This window comes from Struthio camelus, chromosome 2 (genome assembly GCF_040807025.1).
Source record: "Struthio camelus isolate bStrCam1 chromosome 2, bStrCam1.hap1, whole genome shotgun sequence".
In the NCBI taxonomy this organism is placed as follows: Eukaryota; Metazoa; Chordata; class Aves; order Struthioniformes; family Struthionidae; genus Struthio; species Struthio camelus.
The window spans coordinates 116,005,949-116,020,566 of record NC_090943.1 but is presented as its reverse complement, the minus strand read 5'-3'; the positions used below and the strand labels follow the sequence as shown (position 1 = coordinate 116,020,566).

Sequence of the window (14,618 nt, the reverse complement as noted above, 5' to 3'; positions counted from 1 at the left end):
CACTGTACTGCATGAATACCAATGGATAACTTGTTGGCTTGTTTGTTTTTTCTCTCCTCCAGTTCTTGTAAAGATATACGTTTCCTCAGGATCCACATTGTAAGCTTTCATCGATTTCAGTGTACGCATATCCAAAGATAGGATCTGCCCATCAAACCATGTGGGACTGTGGGCTAAATGCATGCTTCATGAGTCAGGATCCCTTCACAGTGGCACAACTCACAGGCTGAGGTTACTGTTATCTTTCCATTCGCATGTGATCCACTCATATCAAAATGGATCATCTCATGCCTGAGAGAACGGGCTCTGTGAACGTATATGAGAGTTTCAGTATTCTCAGATATCTGTAAAGTCTTTCAGTTTATTTATTTAACCTGGCTCAAGAAAGAGATTTCTTATGCAAGATACAGTCCTTTTAATTTGAACACTGTATTTTAGAGGCAAACTGTCCAATGATGTTAGAGCAGCACAAGAGACAAGTAGGGAAACAGTGACCAGTATGTCCCAAAACTAAGCAGATCTGAACAAAAGTTTTATTTTCATAAAGCCAGCTGACAGTAAACCTATCCATTCTGACTTCAATGAAATTGGAAATGTAAGCATTTTTACTATGTCATTAAAAAAATCAGCTGGTTGTGCTAAATCAAGACTTTTGCCTCCATTTCATTTGGTCAGGAAAAGACGTACCATATCTGCTAGAGTAGATGTAACGTATACTGCATGTCAGATAATTTGTCCCTAAACATATCTTTCAAGGAAGAGGTTTAGAGAAGAATCCTCAGTCCCAAATTTGCAAAGAGAAACTAGATATGTTTGTCTGAATTAATTAATTAAAGAAAAGAAGAAAGTAATACTACTGTAACCAACATTTTGATGAAGAACATGCTGTCGTTCCTCTGTGGCTGCTAAAACTCTCCATTTCGAGAAGACATCCCTAGTCACTTGAAGAGACCCAAAAGAATGACAGAAATGACAGCAGGGTTTGTACAGGGACATAGCTGACTGTGGATTAAAATCACCCCTAGGCCAGACTATTAAAAAGATTGAAGGGAGATCATGTAAGGTCCTGAACTACTGGAATTTGACGTTCACAGGAGGCAGACACAGCACGGGGCAGACAGAACGGTTTTGAATAAAAGGCAATGCCAGGACATTCTCATCAAAACTGCCACTTTCCCTGTTGTGTCTCCTGCTATTGCTGATAAGCTGCAGCTGATTTTTGAATCATTCACAATGAGATAATTAAAAACGGTGATAACCCATTAGCTGAAAGTGATCCTACAGCAGTATCTAGCTGGAGCATATTGATAACACCTGCAGTCTGCAACGTGGTTCCAATTGCTACATTCCTTTGAAATGTCACCAGAAAAGATGTATAGACAGACCTCCTGCTATGGGCCATCAATGTCTACTCTTCCTGTTTGACTTTTATTTAACTCACTATGGGTTGATCAGTTCCCAATGAAGCTGAGGGCACTTTGAGGCCCCTTTGAAAACTGAATTATCAAATGGAATTAAAGTCCCATTCAAAATTCACCTGGTTTTGATTTAATTAATGTGCATGTCTGCTCCTGGATCCATGACCTGCACAGTCCATCAATTTTTTTTTTTACCCTTCATGCCGCCTCTTTCAAGTCTCTATCGTCCAATTTCCTCCTTCCCTCTTCAGGTTATGGATCACGCAACTTCTGTATGTTGAAACAATTTGATATCCTTTCTCCCTGAGACTCATGCAGCTGTTTCTCTTGCCCTTTGTCAGTCCTGTATCATACTTGCTCTTTTCTCTGCTGCTAACCCACAATCTTAGTCCCATCCAATAGCAACTCTCACCTCTACATTCAAGTGTTTGATTGCATCTTGGGTCTCAGGGTGGCCTTTCTGACCTGAGTTCATTAGACTACTGATCACACATTTGATGCAATCTCAAAAAGCACAGAATAATTACTATTGCCATGAAACATGCTCAATGATTTTTTTTAACTGACTGCATCATCTGTAAGGCATCCATCTTCTATTTTAGAACAACTAAATTTTAGATGATGCCGATATACTGATTTAGAAGTGCTAAATAACGTGCTTTCTATCACTAGTATCTTAAAATGTGTGCATATATACACATACATACCTTGGCATTTTGAAGAGGAGGCTGGTAACTAGAAGGCCGATAGTACCTCCTCTGAGTAGCATCAGTATGAATGTCTCCGAGAAATAGCTCCTCCACAAGGTGATCTAAATTGTGATGCAGATACTGTTTCTCCACACGGATCAGCTGGAGTTCATGCATGGCAAAATTCAGAGCTTTGGTGCATTCACAACCATTCTCTTCTCTCAGCAAATCATAGCTCACATCCTGCTCCCAAGGACTATCTTCTGGTATAAATCCAGGACATGTATGGTTCACCACCTGGCTTAATTTTTTGGCTATTGCTTCATTGTGGCATATGATCTGTATGCTGCGTAGCTGATAATCAGCTTCAGTACCCCCTCGAATGATCCAGGATGCTTGGCGGAGACGAATTTTGCCACGTATAACTAATGTATAGATAGGATTTGTGCAGCGATTGCCACCATAATAAAACTGATGGGCCTTAAATGTATTATTGTGGTAGAATCTGTAAGATCTTGTGATGAACTCTGGGCCTGCTCTAACTTCGCAGCTGTGGAAAGACAAAGTGATGGAAACAAAGTTTTAGCAATGTGGCGTATCATGAACACTACAGGTAACAAGACCAAGCAACAGTGCATAGATCCACAGAGATACCTGGGTCCCTGTGGCATGAATGCGAGTAAATAGGAACTAGGCATCTGTCAATTTGCCAACAATTCCCTCTGCTGTTACGCAATTCTTAACATACTGCTTCATGGTGATCATATCTGCCTGAGGGCCTTATCTTTGTAGGCTTTAAATATTTTGAGTTGTACTCTCAAAGTTGTTTTTCCTTTTTGTCTAAGGACCACCACATGACTCAATTCTTCTTTGAAAAAAGTAGCAGCTTATTAAACTTATACATTCTTTTCTTTTGCATGATGGATTTAGCTAAAGGACTGATCAGAAAGTGAAATGCCAAATGTTCACAATAGTATAAGTAACTGGCTTCTACAGCTGCCGTACAAGCTTTTCAGGTGGTATACTGCCAACTCTGGTCTGCAGAGGTTCGATGAGGGTTTCATCCTCAGCTTTTCCACTTAAACTGTCAACAGGGATGACAGTTAATGCAGACTTCCTAACTGGCTTCAATTTGGACTTTCCAACATTCCTTTCTGTTAATCAAGAGGTGTCCCCCCCTCCACCCCCCGGCCAAAGGCACAAATTAAAACTAAATTCCACTTTCCATAGAAAGTCAAACTTGCTTTTGTATCTTCAAACTTCTCCCTCTTTGTCGTCCACATCACTTAACATAAATACACTCAACTTTCTGTTAAACAACCCCAGACTTCCCTAAGAGTCACTTCAAATAAATGGGTGAATATTGCCTGCTGAGAGACGGAAAACAAAACTGGTCTCTCTGAACTGAAAGTTGCCATGCATAGAGAGGAACAGAACTGGTCAAAAAACACTTTTTAATTTCTTTTGCTAATAAAACTCGTGTTAGACATGATCTGAAAACAAGGATCCATTCAAATGGATCTAATGCACATAGTCAAAGATAGTACAAAGTAATGATGGAAGAAGCATCCATTTTGGCAACCTGATGGTCTCTTTCCTATTCAAAGAGAGATTTAAACATATTTCACAGCATGCTCTTTCAAATCCAGACTACAAACTGACTCATCAAGAAAGGTTTACAACATGCAATTATAATGTATATAAAGCAGCTCTTTTTATAAGTAAACATACTGTACATAAAGCATCTGGGATCTGAAGATCCACCAAATTTAAAAAAAATATTTCCCATGCTGCTTAGAGTTGGAATATTCATTGCTCCCTCTCTGCTTCCTTCCCCTTCTCACTTCCACATACATCATCTTTTCCAGCATTTTGTTTTAGCTTTCCTTACCCAGTAGAGACCCAGTGTCCCTCAATATTGGGAGGCATTTGCACAGTGATCCGGGCTCCATTGTGAAGATGTTTCAGCATATGGTGACACTGTGACTCCTTGAAAGCCCTCCATGCACTCTTCTCCAAGGACCGAGGGTGGGACCTGCTGTCCGGGTGAAGAAGAGCAGAACCTTCTCCCAGCCCTGAGAAAGAAAAGTGTAAATTATCAAGAGACCCTCATGAGAATGACTTCAACATGATAAAGGAGGCTGTGAGCATCTTGTGTGGAATGATACTTGTTCACAATATCCTTGTCCAGGAAAGCACTGTTTATGCTCGTTGTCTTATCTGGAAAAAAATCAGCATAATGGGAGGCTCTTTCTCTCTGTCAGCCCATTAACAATCCACTGAGTAGATTTGCTTTATGTAACATACTGGGAAAAGGACTTGAACCAAAGTGCTGTATATAAACCCCTTGGAAATGGGGCTCTGGATGTGAATTTTACAGACACCTCTTTAATCTCTGGTCAGGACAATCAAAAACCTGGACCTTGCAGCTTTTAGCAAGTTGTGTCCAGATCCGGACACAAACTTTGCGGTTTCAGCCCACCTCTAATTTGAACGCTTCTATAATAAACTTTCAAATAAAGGCTACTCTTTAAAGCCAAGGGAAAACAGATATTAAAAGAACAGCCTCTGCATACAGGAAGCCTCTGTGATGATTGAGGTGGTCAATTAAAGGCAGATTCTGCTATTTTTATTTTAAAGGGGAAAAGGAATTTCAAAAGCTAATTTTATCTCCAACACACAGTAATTTTGGTTTCTAGTAATGTATATATACAAAACCCACCGGCAAACTTTCTACACATTATTAATTGAACAAAATGAATATGTAGCTTCAGAAAGAATGCATTTTTACTCTTTTAGGCAGTGTACACTGTTAGATACGTCAGAAAAGCATGGATCAAAAGAAAAACACGCATCTAGAGGTTAAGAGGTGAAAAATATGAACCTTATATAAGAAGTTGGAAACTGTATTACTTTGCCAAAAGGAATTTAAGAACCACTGGACTAGAAAAAGAATATGAGTGGGGTGGAGGGGCTAGTTATGTGCCCTAGATAACTAGGAGAACTTGCACACACTTCCAGGAACAGAGTTTAGAATTCACGCCTGCCTCTTCTGTGCCCTCTTGGCTGACTCAGTTCAGAAACCGAGCTGTTTTAGATCAGCAGTGCGTGGTACAAACTCTCCTCACGCACCATACACAACACTGAGGCACCTAACCCAGAATTCTATATTATTTTCCCCAGGCCAGACATCTAAAATTTAGGCATTAAGTGCAGTCTCTAAATTTGAGCATTGTAATTCAAGGTAGTCCTATGGCTGTGGCCCAGTTCAACAATGTGCAGTACCGCTACATAACTCAAAAAAAAAAAAAAAGTCATTCATTTTCAGATAGCCACTGTTTCAAAGTTCTGCTACTTCCTTCTGCAAAAAGAAAACAGTGTCAATGAGTCATTATGTTGACTAGGTCTTAGATCCTCAGGAAGAAAGTGGGTAACACCTGGGGAAAATGGCACTGCTAAAAATATAAATACATATCAACAAATAGAAAGGGATTCATAATTTTTAAATAGTAATTCCTAAACTAAACAAAGGCAAGGACTTATCCAGGAAACAGAATGACCAGCAAGAACACTATAAATATTTGAATGTAAACAGTATCTATCAGTGAATGATCTTAAAGAGTTTACTCCTATTAATGAAAGCAACCTCACAAAGTCTTCAGTGGAAAATTTGGTGGCTTTGCTACAGGTTACAAATAATTCTTCCGTCACATAGAGGACTTGGGGCCTTACGTTCTAAAGAGTAATAAATAGAGGTGCTTTGATATTTGAGCATGCCATCTAAGATGCCCTTAAAGGAGCCTGATTTTCAGAGGGTCAGTATTTCTCCCTTTCTTAAAGTCAGTCTTCTTAGACTTTTCTACATTGCTTAGCACAATCCTTTATGTCAGCACCAACCAGCTCTGTTCTGAAGGCAGAAACAGTATAGCCATGCCAGGGTGATGCTCTGCTTGAGCTAACTCCGTCTTCTGAGAGACAGGATTTATTACGCAGGTCTAGTGCTTTGTGTACCTGGTTGTTCAGCTTCCTGGCCATAAGCCAGTATCTCTGCACAGCTCTGGGCTGTGCTAGTCTGCAGCCCAGCTCACCTGCAACATTCCTTGACACTCCTGAAAACTTGGGCTTATCAGGTTTATCTGAAACCTTATGGGTATGGGGCTGATGTCATAGACCTTTACACTGCCAGAAGAACAAGTTCAGCCAGGTACAGGTGAACTTACCGGTGTATTTATTTTTGTCACTATGAAATATAGCTAGTCACTTAGACTTTGTCTTCTAAATCCCTTCTCTGTCTCGAAATCTCCACACATTTGAAAAGGCCTTATTACTTCAGCACATCATTCTGAAATGGAGTGAATTCTCCCACCCGTGGGCTCAGAACCTCTCTGTGCTGGAGTGAGACCTCCTGCAAGATACCTGGTTGAGCCTATAGCATCAGTACTAACTCAGGAACCGAGTGGTCAAGATTTCTCCTGCAAACAAATTATCTCACACTGAAAAAGTCTTTAATAATTTGCATTTCTGCCTGGAGTTGTTAAGTGTTTGAAATCTGCCATCAAGATGAGGTTTTGAAAAGGTTCAAGTGATTATTTCCAAGACATTTATTATACCATTTGCTTTTACACAGTTGGATTTTTCCTAGCTCATGGCATATGAGTCATGAATACAGATGATTTAAAAAATGAATGATTTATTCATTTAAGCATACAAGGGCGTTTAATTTCTCCAAGCAAGAATCCTTTTGCAGGAAGATACTACCCTGTTTGTGCACATATCAAAGGAGAATGTGCAGTAGCTACACTGAACACTTCCAACTATTTCTCAGAGGAACTAAAGAACGGGGCTTTGAAAAGGAGTCAAACTTCATGTGACTTTACAGAATGTCTTTGACACTGCTTAAGAACAAGTTGGGTGGCAGCTCTCCCTGACAATTGTACGTAGTTCTGCCTGCAGCTTACAAACAAACTGGAACCAAGGGACGGAAGGGAGATTTGCATCTTTAGCCACAGAGATCCATACCTCAGGAGAGAATATTTCTATGGGTTTGTGTCTATTAAACTGTGACAAATGAGGGCAGGAACATGTTTAGGTTATCGAGACAGTCATGAGAACATATTGAAGGCTCAGAGACAGAAGACGACATGTAGCAAACATACACGTGCTGGGCAACATCACATATCTTGGACATGTATATGAATTACGGAATAGGATTAAAAGGCAGTGACAGGACCCTTACCTTGCCTGCGACATTTTTACAATGTGTGTGTTGTTGGGGCAAGGAAATATTTAATTTAGTACAGCCTCCTTCCTTACAAAATAATTATTTCAATGCCTGTGTATTTACACACCAATGCCTATATATATGACTATTGCACACAGGTACTGTAACTTCTCCTTGTACCAGCTAAAGATCAAATTGACAGACTGGTAACATACTTTCCACATGATGCATTAGATTGAACACTGTATTCTTGTGTTTTTCCACAGAACAGGTAATCTGAAACAGTACAGTGTCCCCCTGTTGCACCTTTGGCAACGTGTAATGAAGTTTTCTGCAAAACTGGGGTCTTACACAGCCTATGGCACTGATTTTAAAAGACCCATTTGGTGATGTTAAATGGGACATTGTTGGGAGGCTCAATGTTAAAATGTGCTTTCTCGAAACTGGGAAGAGAATTTCAAGATAACTTACAAGCCCACTTTGCAGCCTAGACACAGTTGCCACATACTTGGAGCCCCTTCTTCCATTGAAAGAGATCCAACTGTGCTATTCTCTACAGAATAGACAAATGGTAGGTTTCAGTATATCCACGACAAGCCATGCAAGTGTTTCAGACTCAAGTTCCAGTTTGCTTTTAAATGTTTGTGTTATGAAGGAATCTTACACATTTTAAAAAAAAAAAAAAAAAAAAAAAAAGAAATCCTCCATGCTATCATTCAGAAGCCTGAAGGACCACAGACAAAAAACCGCTCTTTGTATGAGACTGATAGCCATAAGGCTGTGAAGCCTCCGGTTGGCTTTCACTTCAGCTACACCATGACTACACGTCACAAGATTGTATCATCCACCCCATGGTAACTGTTTACTGAAAGGAGTAAGTCTGAAAGGAAAATGAGAATTCCAGTATTCATCAGAAATGCCAGCTAGTAAAACAAAACAAAAGCATTTTTTGATGAGTTGCTATCCATCTTCTTTTTTCATAATCAACCCCTAAAAATGCAGACCGCAATACAGCCTTCTCATCAAACTTTGAATAGAAAATAGTATAGAAGTTCCATGTAGTTCCATGTTCCAGCTAGGAATCCCCTCCCAGGCCATCACAAATCATACTTTACAGGGGCAGATGCAACATCCATCTGAATGGGAAAGTGGGAGCCCGCACAGCTCAAAATCCAGTAAGACAAAGATACAAGCACACACTGCACCAGGTGCTGATCACAGAAGAAACTTCAGGCTCTTAGGTTCATCTGCAAACCTGTATCTGATGTGGGAACAACCATTCTGGTTAAAAATAATTGTGAGGGAAGATAGGTTACTTTCAAGTTCTTCCAAGAGTTCTGGAAACAGCTGCAAGTAAAATATGAATCTTAAAAGTGCAATCTGTTGGCAGTCAGCTACCATCATGTGTTTCAAAAGCTACTATGAGAATATTTCTGCAAAAAAATGCGAGCCACTGTAATGTTTCAGTTTTCTGCAAAACAGTATGCAAACACTGTACTACTGCAACATAGAAAACGATAAGTAGAGTTGTGCTTGAACACAGATTCTAATCTTTTAATTCATATCTAAACACCCTGGCCAAATACTACTCTCAGCTAGACCAGATTGCAAAAGTATAACACAAATCAGCTTATATCTTAAACTATTTAATCAGTTTAATTAACACCTCTACCACAATCTAAACCGTGGCTTCAAGCACGTCCAAACGTGGTGCCTCAAAACACAGCTTCAAAGCTACCACAAGTTCGGCAAGTTCACCTTGTGATACATGAGAGAATAGATTTTAACTGAAAGTAGGATTCAAAAAAGGATTTAGATTGGGGTTGCTTACTAGAGACAGCTTTTTCTTTCACTTACAGCAATGTAAATCCAGAAGGGTTCCACTTTATTACAAATTAAAGCAATCTCACGCAATAGTACTAATTCAAAATATGTGATTGCTTCATCTCTGATAGGAAACCTTTTAACATTCATGCTTTATTTCCGTAGCAAACTCTTCTCAAGTTAGAACTTGTTTGAAAATTTTCAGACTTTACAACAGATAAAGAGTAATTGGCTGGATTAAGTTTATAGCTTTCCTTATCTAGTCAGCTTCCCTGCACAATTAAATAAATATACATTTGGATTATACTCTTTCTTGATGTGGGAAAGCGTTAGCTAATGCCTACGATAGGCTTTTAGCTACAGTGCAGACTTACGTAATTACAATGGAGAATATAATGTCCGGTTACCAAGTTGTTGTCTATGTTTACCAGTGTTTTCCCTGCACTGTTACCACTTTAAACTTCAAAGAGCCCCACAGGATTGGGACCTAAATTAGATACTACAAACAAAAGGGTTGGGAAAGGAAAGCTGAATTTTATGGTCATAAAAGCAAACAGAACAATGATTTTGTTTCACACACATCTATCACCTCTCTTGTGTATACAGAATTTTCAGGTATAGCTTTCAAAGATACTTGTACTTCAGTGGTGGGAAATAAGCATTTCAGAGTGTTGAAGATCCTGAAGGGAGAGAAAGAAACTTTCAGTGGGACAGTTCAAAAGAAATTCCTTCAAAATGGCCCAAAATTTAGATCCTGCGTTATCTTATAACCCAGTTCTTACTCGATGCCTGTGTTAGAACAGATCCGAGAATGAAGCATCAAGCAGTTGTATCGCCAATGAACTCTGCTAAGTTTACGTACGGATCTTAGCTTGGATCACTGCTGCTTCTGACACAAGATAAAACGCTATACAGGCTGGAGCATGTGCTTTTTATGAATCCAGAAAGAGTTAAAGTCCACTTTCACTCAGGGCAGTGGAAATGCTACCACTGACATCAGTGGGTGCAGCATCGGGCCATAAGTGCAATTCAGTATCTACAGTAGTTTGGTCTTGCTGTCTTTGAAGCAAAGATCTGTTCTCCGTCATAGACATCTGCAGTATTCTGCATTACAGACCTCTGCTCCATACAAAATATGGGTCCAGTATTTATTCAGGCGAAGCTCCCTTTAATGCCTACTGGACTTTTGTCTAAGTAAAGACAATGCCAAACAAGCTCATTATATATAATCCTACCCCTCTGCCAGCCCTATTCAAAACATTGTGTAAATAAGAAAACACTAGTCTTGCCTTCAACAGCTGAACATATTTTCCTAAAGCACTATTTATACTAGCTTTTTGCTTCTTTGTCTATCAGCCCTATCTCCTACTTATATGCCATGAAGTGCAATCAAGCCCTATGTCTACAGTGCACTATCAAGCACTATCAAGCATCTATACTACGGAGTGCACATCCAAGCCATTGAGATGAGTGAAACTGAGACTAAAATTGAGTCCATTACCTACCTCTCTTTCCCCTGCTAACTCTAGGATTCTTATAGTAAGAAGTGTGTGTCTCTCTCTCTTTCTTATTTGTGGTCTTCCAAACTTCCAAATTAAATATTCTACTGAAGGAACAAATGTCTCATATGCTGCCAGCATGCAGTGCAACACTTGTCCCTCTTTATGGATATGGCTATTTATATATTCTTACACATTTCTATTTTCATAAGCAGATTTTGAAATAAAATACTTCCATCTAACTAATTAAAGCAATATTGCCAGAGAACTTCTAAAAGTATAAACAGTCCTGCTCTGAAAAGCCTAGCAGTCCTATCTTCATCTTTACTAGCACTGAACATTCCCATGATGTTATCAACAAATTGTTTTATTTAAAGTTTCTAATTCATTATTCTAACAGTAACATAATCAGAAATGCTCTAAAGTTTCTTATTAGCAACTGCATTTATTTTAAAAAAGCTTACATTTACAAAAGAAATTAGCCAAATTTGTTCTGAATCCACTTGAATGTGGCTCTTATTAATCAGGTTTTCTGGAGCTAAATGATCTTAGCATTTGACATCTGAAACTTTTGTGGCTTTTTGTCTAAGCAAAGAGAACAGTGATAATGGACAACTTCCAGCTGTAAACCTCTTTCGACATTCTGCAGGTTTTATTTTGACTAATGAATACAAGTTCTTCATAATTTTAATTCAGCGATACTCAAGTAGGCATTTCTTAATGCAATAAAAGCATAAGCTCCAGTCCTATACGGCACTTTAACTTGTGCTAAAAAGCTTTAAGCCCTACACAGACACACACACACACACTCATTCAGTCTTAACCCTTGAATTGCCAAGTGCAATAGAAACATTTAAGAAAACATCACATGAGGTAAAGAGGCTTAACACTGTGTTCCCCCTGAGATTGCTGGTTATTCTTATGTATTACCAATTGGGGCTAGCCACAGATTGAAAGATGTTTCTATATGATACTATGGCATAAAGAGAAAAGCTCTAGGGCAAGTAAACGCTAACAGGGTAAATACATTTAGACTGGCTACATTTCAGTGCATAATATGCCACTGATGTAATTTTCATATTCTTAAGAGAGCAATAGTTTCCCTGCACTTGAAGCTCAGATCCAAACCGTACCTTACCGTGTTACGTTACTGAGGTGTACAAGTGTATATACTAGATGTTGAGTTATATCTTTCTAAAAGAACTTAGGTATATGTTATTTGGTGAAATGTAACTGCAGATGTTAAAAAAAAAAAAAAAAGAGATGATTTTCTTTCTTACTTCATCTTCTTTTGGCAGCTGCTGTTTTGATCTGATCATTGGCCCTGATTTGTTTCCCGTTCCAGCCAGAGTTTAGAGCTGCTCTGTAATTCCAAGCAGATGAGCCTGGCAGTCTAACCCTGTAATTATACCTTCTCTCTTTACCCTCTAACTTCAAACCTTCCATTTTGACTTTTACATCTCAGATCACAGAGTTTCAAAGAACACCTTTGGCATCCAGGAGGTCTGGCTCAACTAAACAGGTTTATAAACTCTCTGCATTTCATAGCTGAGCTGTGAGAAGGGGGTGAAACCCCCTCCTGAGAAATAAGGTCTCTTGCTCTTTCTCTCTTAAAAAAAAAAAAACAAAAAAAAACCACCACAATCAGAAGACCATGCTCTTTATTATTTATTGTACAAGTGCTAAGCACACAAATGGTATTCAAACACAGAGAGAGACAATTCCTGCTCCACAAAAATCAGTCCCAGGAATAGCTTTAAAATCCTTACCCCTGCTCACAAATCTCTCACTGAATCCACTTGTCTTATAACAGTTAAATTCCTCATTTTACAAGTAAGCTTGGGGTCCCAAGAAGTTTTACTGAAGAGGGCTGGATGCTACAAAGTACTTCAGAATGAGCAACACTCTTCAAAACGATGCTGGGATTTAATGGGTTGACTCACTCTTTCAGAACAATATATCACACAGAGTTTCAAATCTGGCTGCCAAATGTTAGACATACCTAAGCATCCAATTAAATAGGCTCAATTTCAGAAGTTTCTCCGAAATAACAGAGGAATTCTGGAAAAACAGGTAATCTGTTTAGATGCCTAAATATGGATTTACAAACTGAACCTCGCATATCCAAGTTTTAAACACGTTGCCTTTTCTCAGTAAAATTCTGCCTGTGCGGTTCCAAAAAAATTTCAATCCACTGCTAAGCCGAGGCACGATCAAAGCAAAATTGTACCTATTTACACCCAGAGTCTCTGTGCTCTACATCAAAAATATTTTCAGCTGGGTACGAAGCCCCGTGCCGGCCAGCTCCGCTACCTAAGGTTTCCCAGCGAACACCTCCAAGTTAAAAACCTCTTCTTAGCCGGCGTGTGAAGCGCTGGTCCTGCGGGATGTCTCGGCCGCGCTCCCCTGGGCTTCGGGAGGGCCAGGCCTTGGCCCAGAGGTGGGTTAGGGCATCTTTGTGCGAGGTGCCCAGCGCGGCTCTAGGCATATAACGTAACACGACCACCACGACCGTCCCACTGAGAAACTTTCTACGAGACTTTACCTGTCAACAGCTCGCCGCTGCTCTACACCGTGTCCAAATGCTTTATTAAGGGGTACAATTAACAAGGAGGTTGCTTTGCCTTTGCACGTTTCCTCGGCCGAGGAGTGAAACCTTCACAGCCAGGATCAAACACCTGCTTCCAAACCGAGCACACCCACCCGCCACACTTTCTCCCTCCCACAAATGTGTGGGTGTGGGGGGGGAACACTGTTTTCTGCAACTCCTGAAGTTTCCCGAGTGCACCACCAGCCACCCAGCACACCGGGACCCCCAGAGAGCAGACCCAAAGCCTCCGGGCTCAGGGCCGGGCTGCGCCCCGCCGGCCGACCCCTCGCCCCCCTCCCGGCCGGCGGCCGTTGAGCCGCGTAACGGCCGTGGCGGGCGCGAGGAGGCAGCGCCGGGCGCCCCGCTCCCCCAACCGCCGCCGCCCCCACACTCACCGTGCAGCAGCAGGGCTGGGAACAGGTATCTGAGCAGGCTGCAGTACGGGAAGGACATTTCCACGCCGCGCGGAGCCCCTCCGCTCCTTCTCTCCCTCCGCGTCCGCTCAGGGGGCTCGACGTCCCGCAGCCTGCGCTCCCTGCCCCGGGGCGGCGGCAGAGCGGGGTCCCGGTACGGCCACCACCATGAAACGCGAGCGGGCGGCGACCCCCTCCCCCGCCGCCCCGCTCCCGCTCCCCAGCGCCCGGCGCTCGGGGTCCGCGGGGACCCCCGGCCTGGGTGGCGGCCGCGGGCTCCCGCCGCGCCTCAGCGCCGCCGCGGGCACCCCATAGCCCTGCGCTAGGGGGCAGGCGGCTGGCGGGGCGGGAGCGCGGCCGGGTCCCGCCGCAGCCGCACGCCGGCTCAGCCGCGTCTGCTCGCTGCCCGGCCGCGCCGCTCAGGCTCCCCGCGCCGCCGTCGCCGTCTCCCGTGCCGTCTCCTCGGAGCGTACCAGCGACTCCGCTTCATATTTCCCCTTCCCGCAGGAGGAGGAGGGGTCAGGGAGGTGGGGACTCCCGCCCCACACGACCCTCCCGCCGGCCGGGCGTGGAGAAGGGAGGCGGCAGGGCGCCGCCCACGGGTCGGCCCGGGCTGCCCCGCGTCTTCACTGGCGGCCGCCGGCCCCCTCCGAGAAGGCGCTGCGAGCCCTTCGCGGCTGAGGCCCGGGGTACCGTCTCCCTCGGTCCTCCTGGCGTCCCAGAAGCGCGGCCGGGGCCGGGCCGGGCCGGGCCGGGCCGGGGGTGGTGGGGGTGGTGGTGGGGCCCTGCCGAGGGAGGCAGCGCCCTCTCTCCCCTTCAGGCGCGGCGGAGAGGTGACGGGGTTGGGGGGCGCAGGTGGCGGGGGCACCTTCAGTACGTGCTTGCTTGTCGTCGCAGGCAGGTTTGTAGTTGTAAAATCATCTGGCAGAAACGAGTTGCCCGTGTAGGGCTGGAGGAAGAGTGG

At 42.7% G+C, this 14,618-nt stretch overlaps 1 protein-coding gene across 2 annotated transcripts in view; it reads right to left on the bottom strand.

Annotated features, from left to right (window-relative positions):
* APCDD1 (APC down-regulated 1) overlaps positions 1-13,793 on the bottom strand; it is a 33,767-nt gene extending 19,974 nt beyond the window's left edge. For both annotated transcript variants that reach the window (XR_011139142.1, XM_068932164.1), the window contains exons 1-3: positions 13,637-13,793; positions 3,999-4,182; positions 2,126-2,657 (exon numbers count right to left, since the gene is read on the bottom strand). Coding sequence is in view for 1 of the 2 variants with exons in the window: in XM_068932164.1 (XP_068788265.1) it covers positions 2,126-2,657; positions 3,999-4,182; positions 13,637-13,694 (774 nt within the window). In the remaining variant the exon portion in view is untranslated. The remainder of the gene's footprint in view (positions 1-2,125; positions 2,658-3,998; positions 4,183-13,636) is intronic.
* Positions 13,794-14,618: the final 825 nt, after the last annotated feature.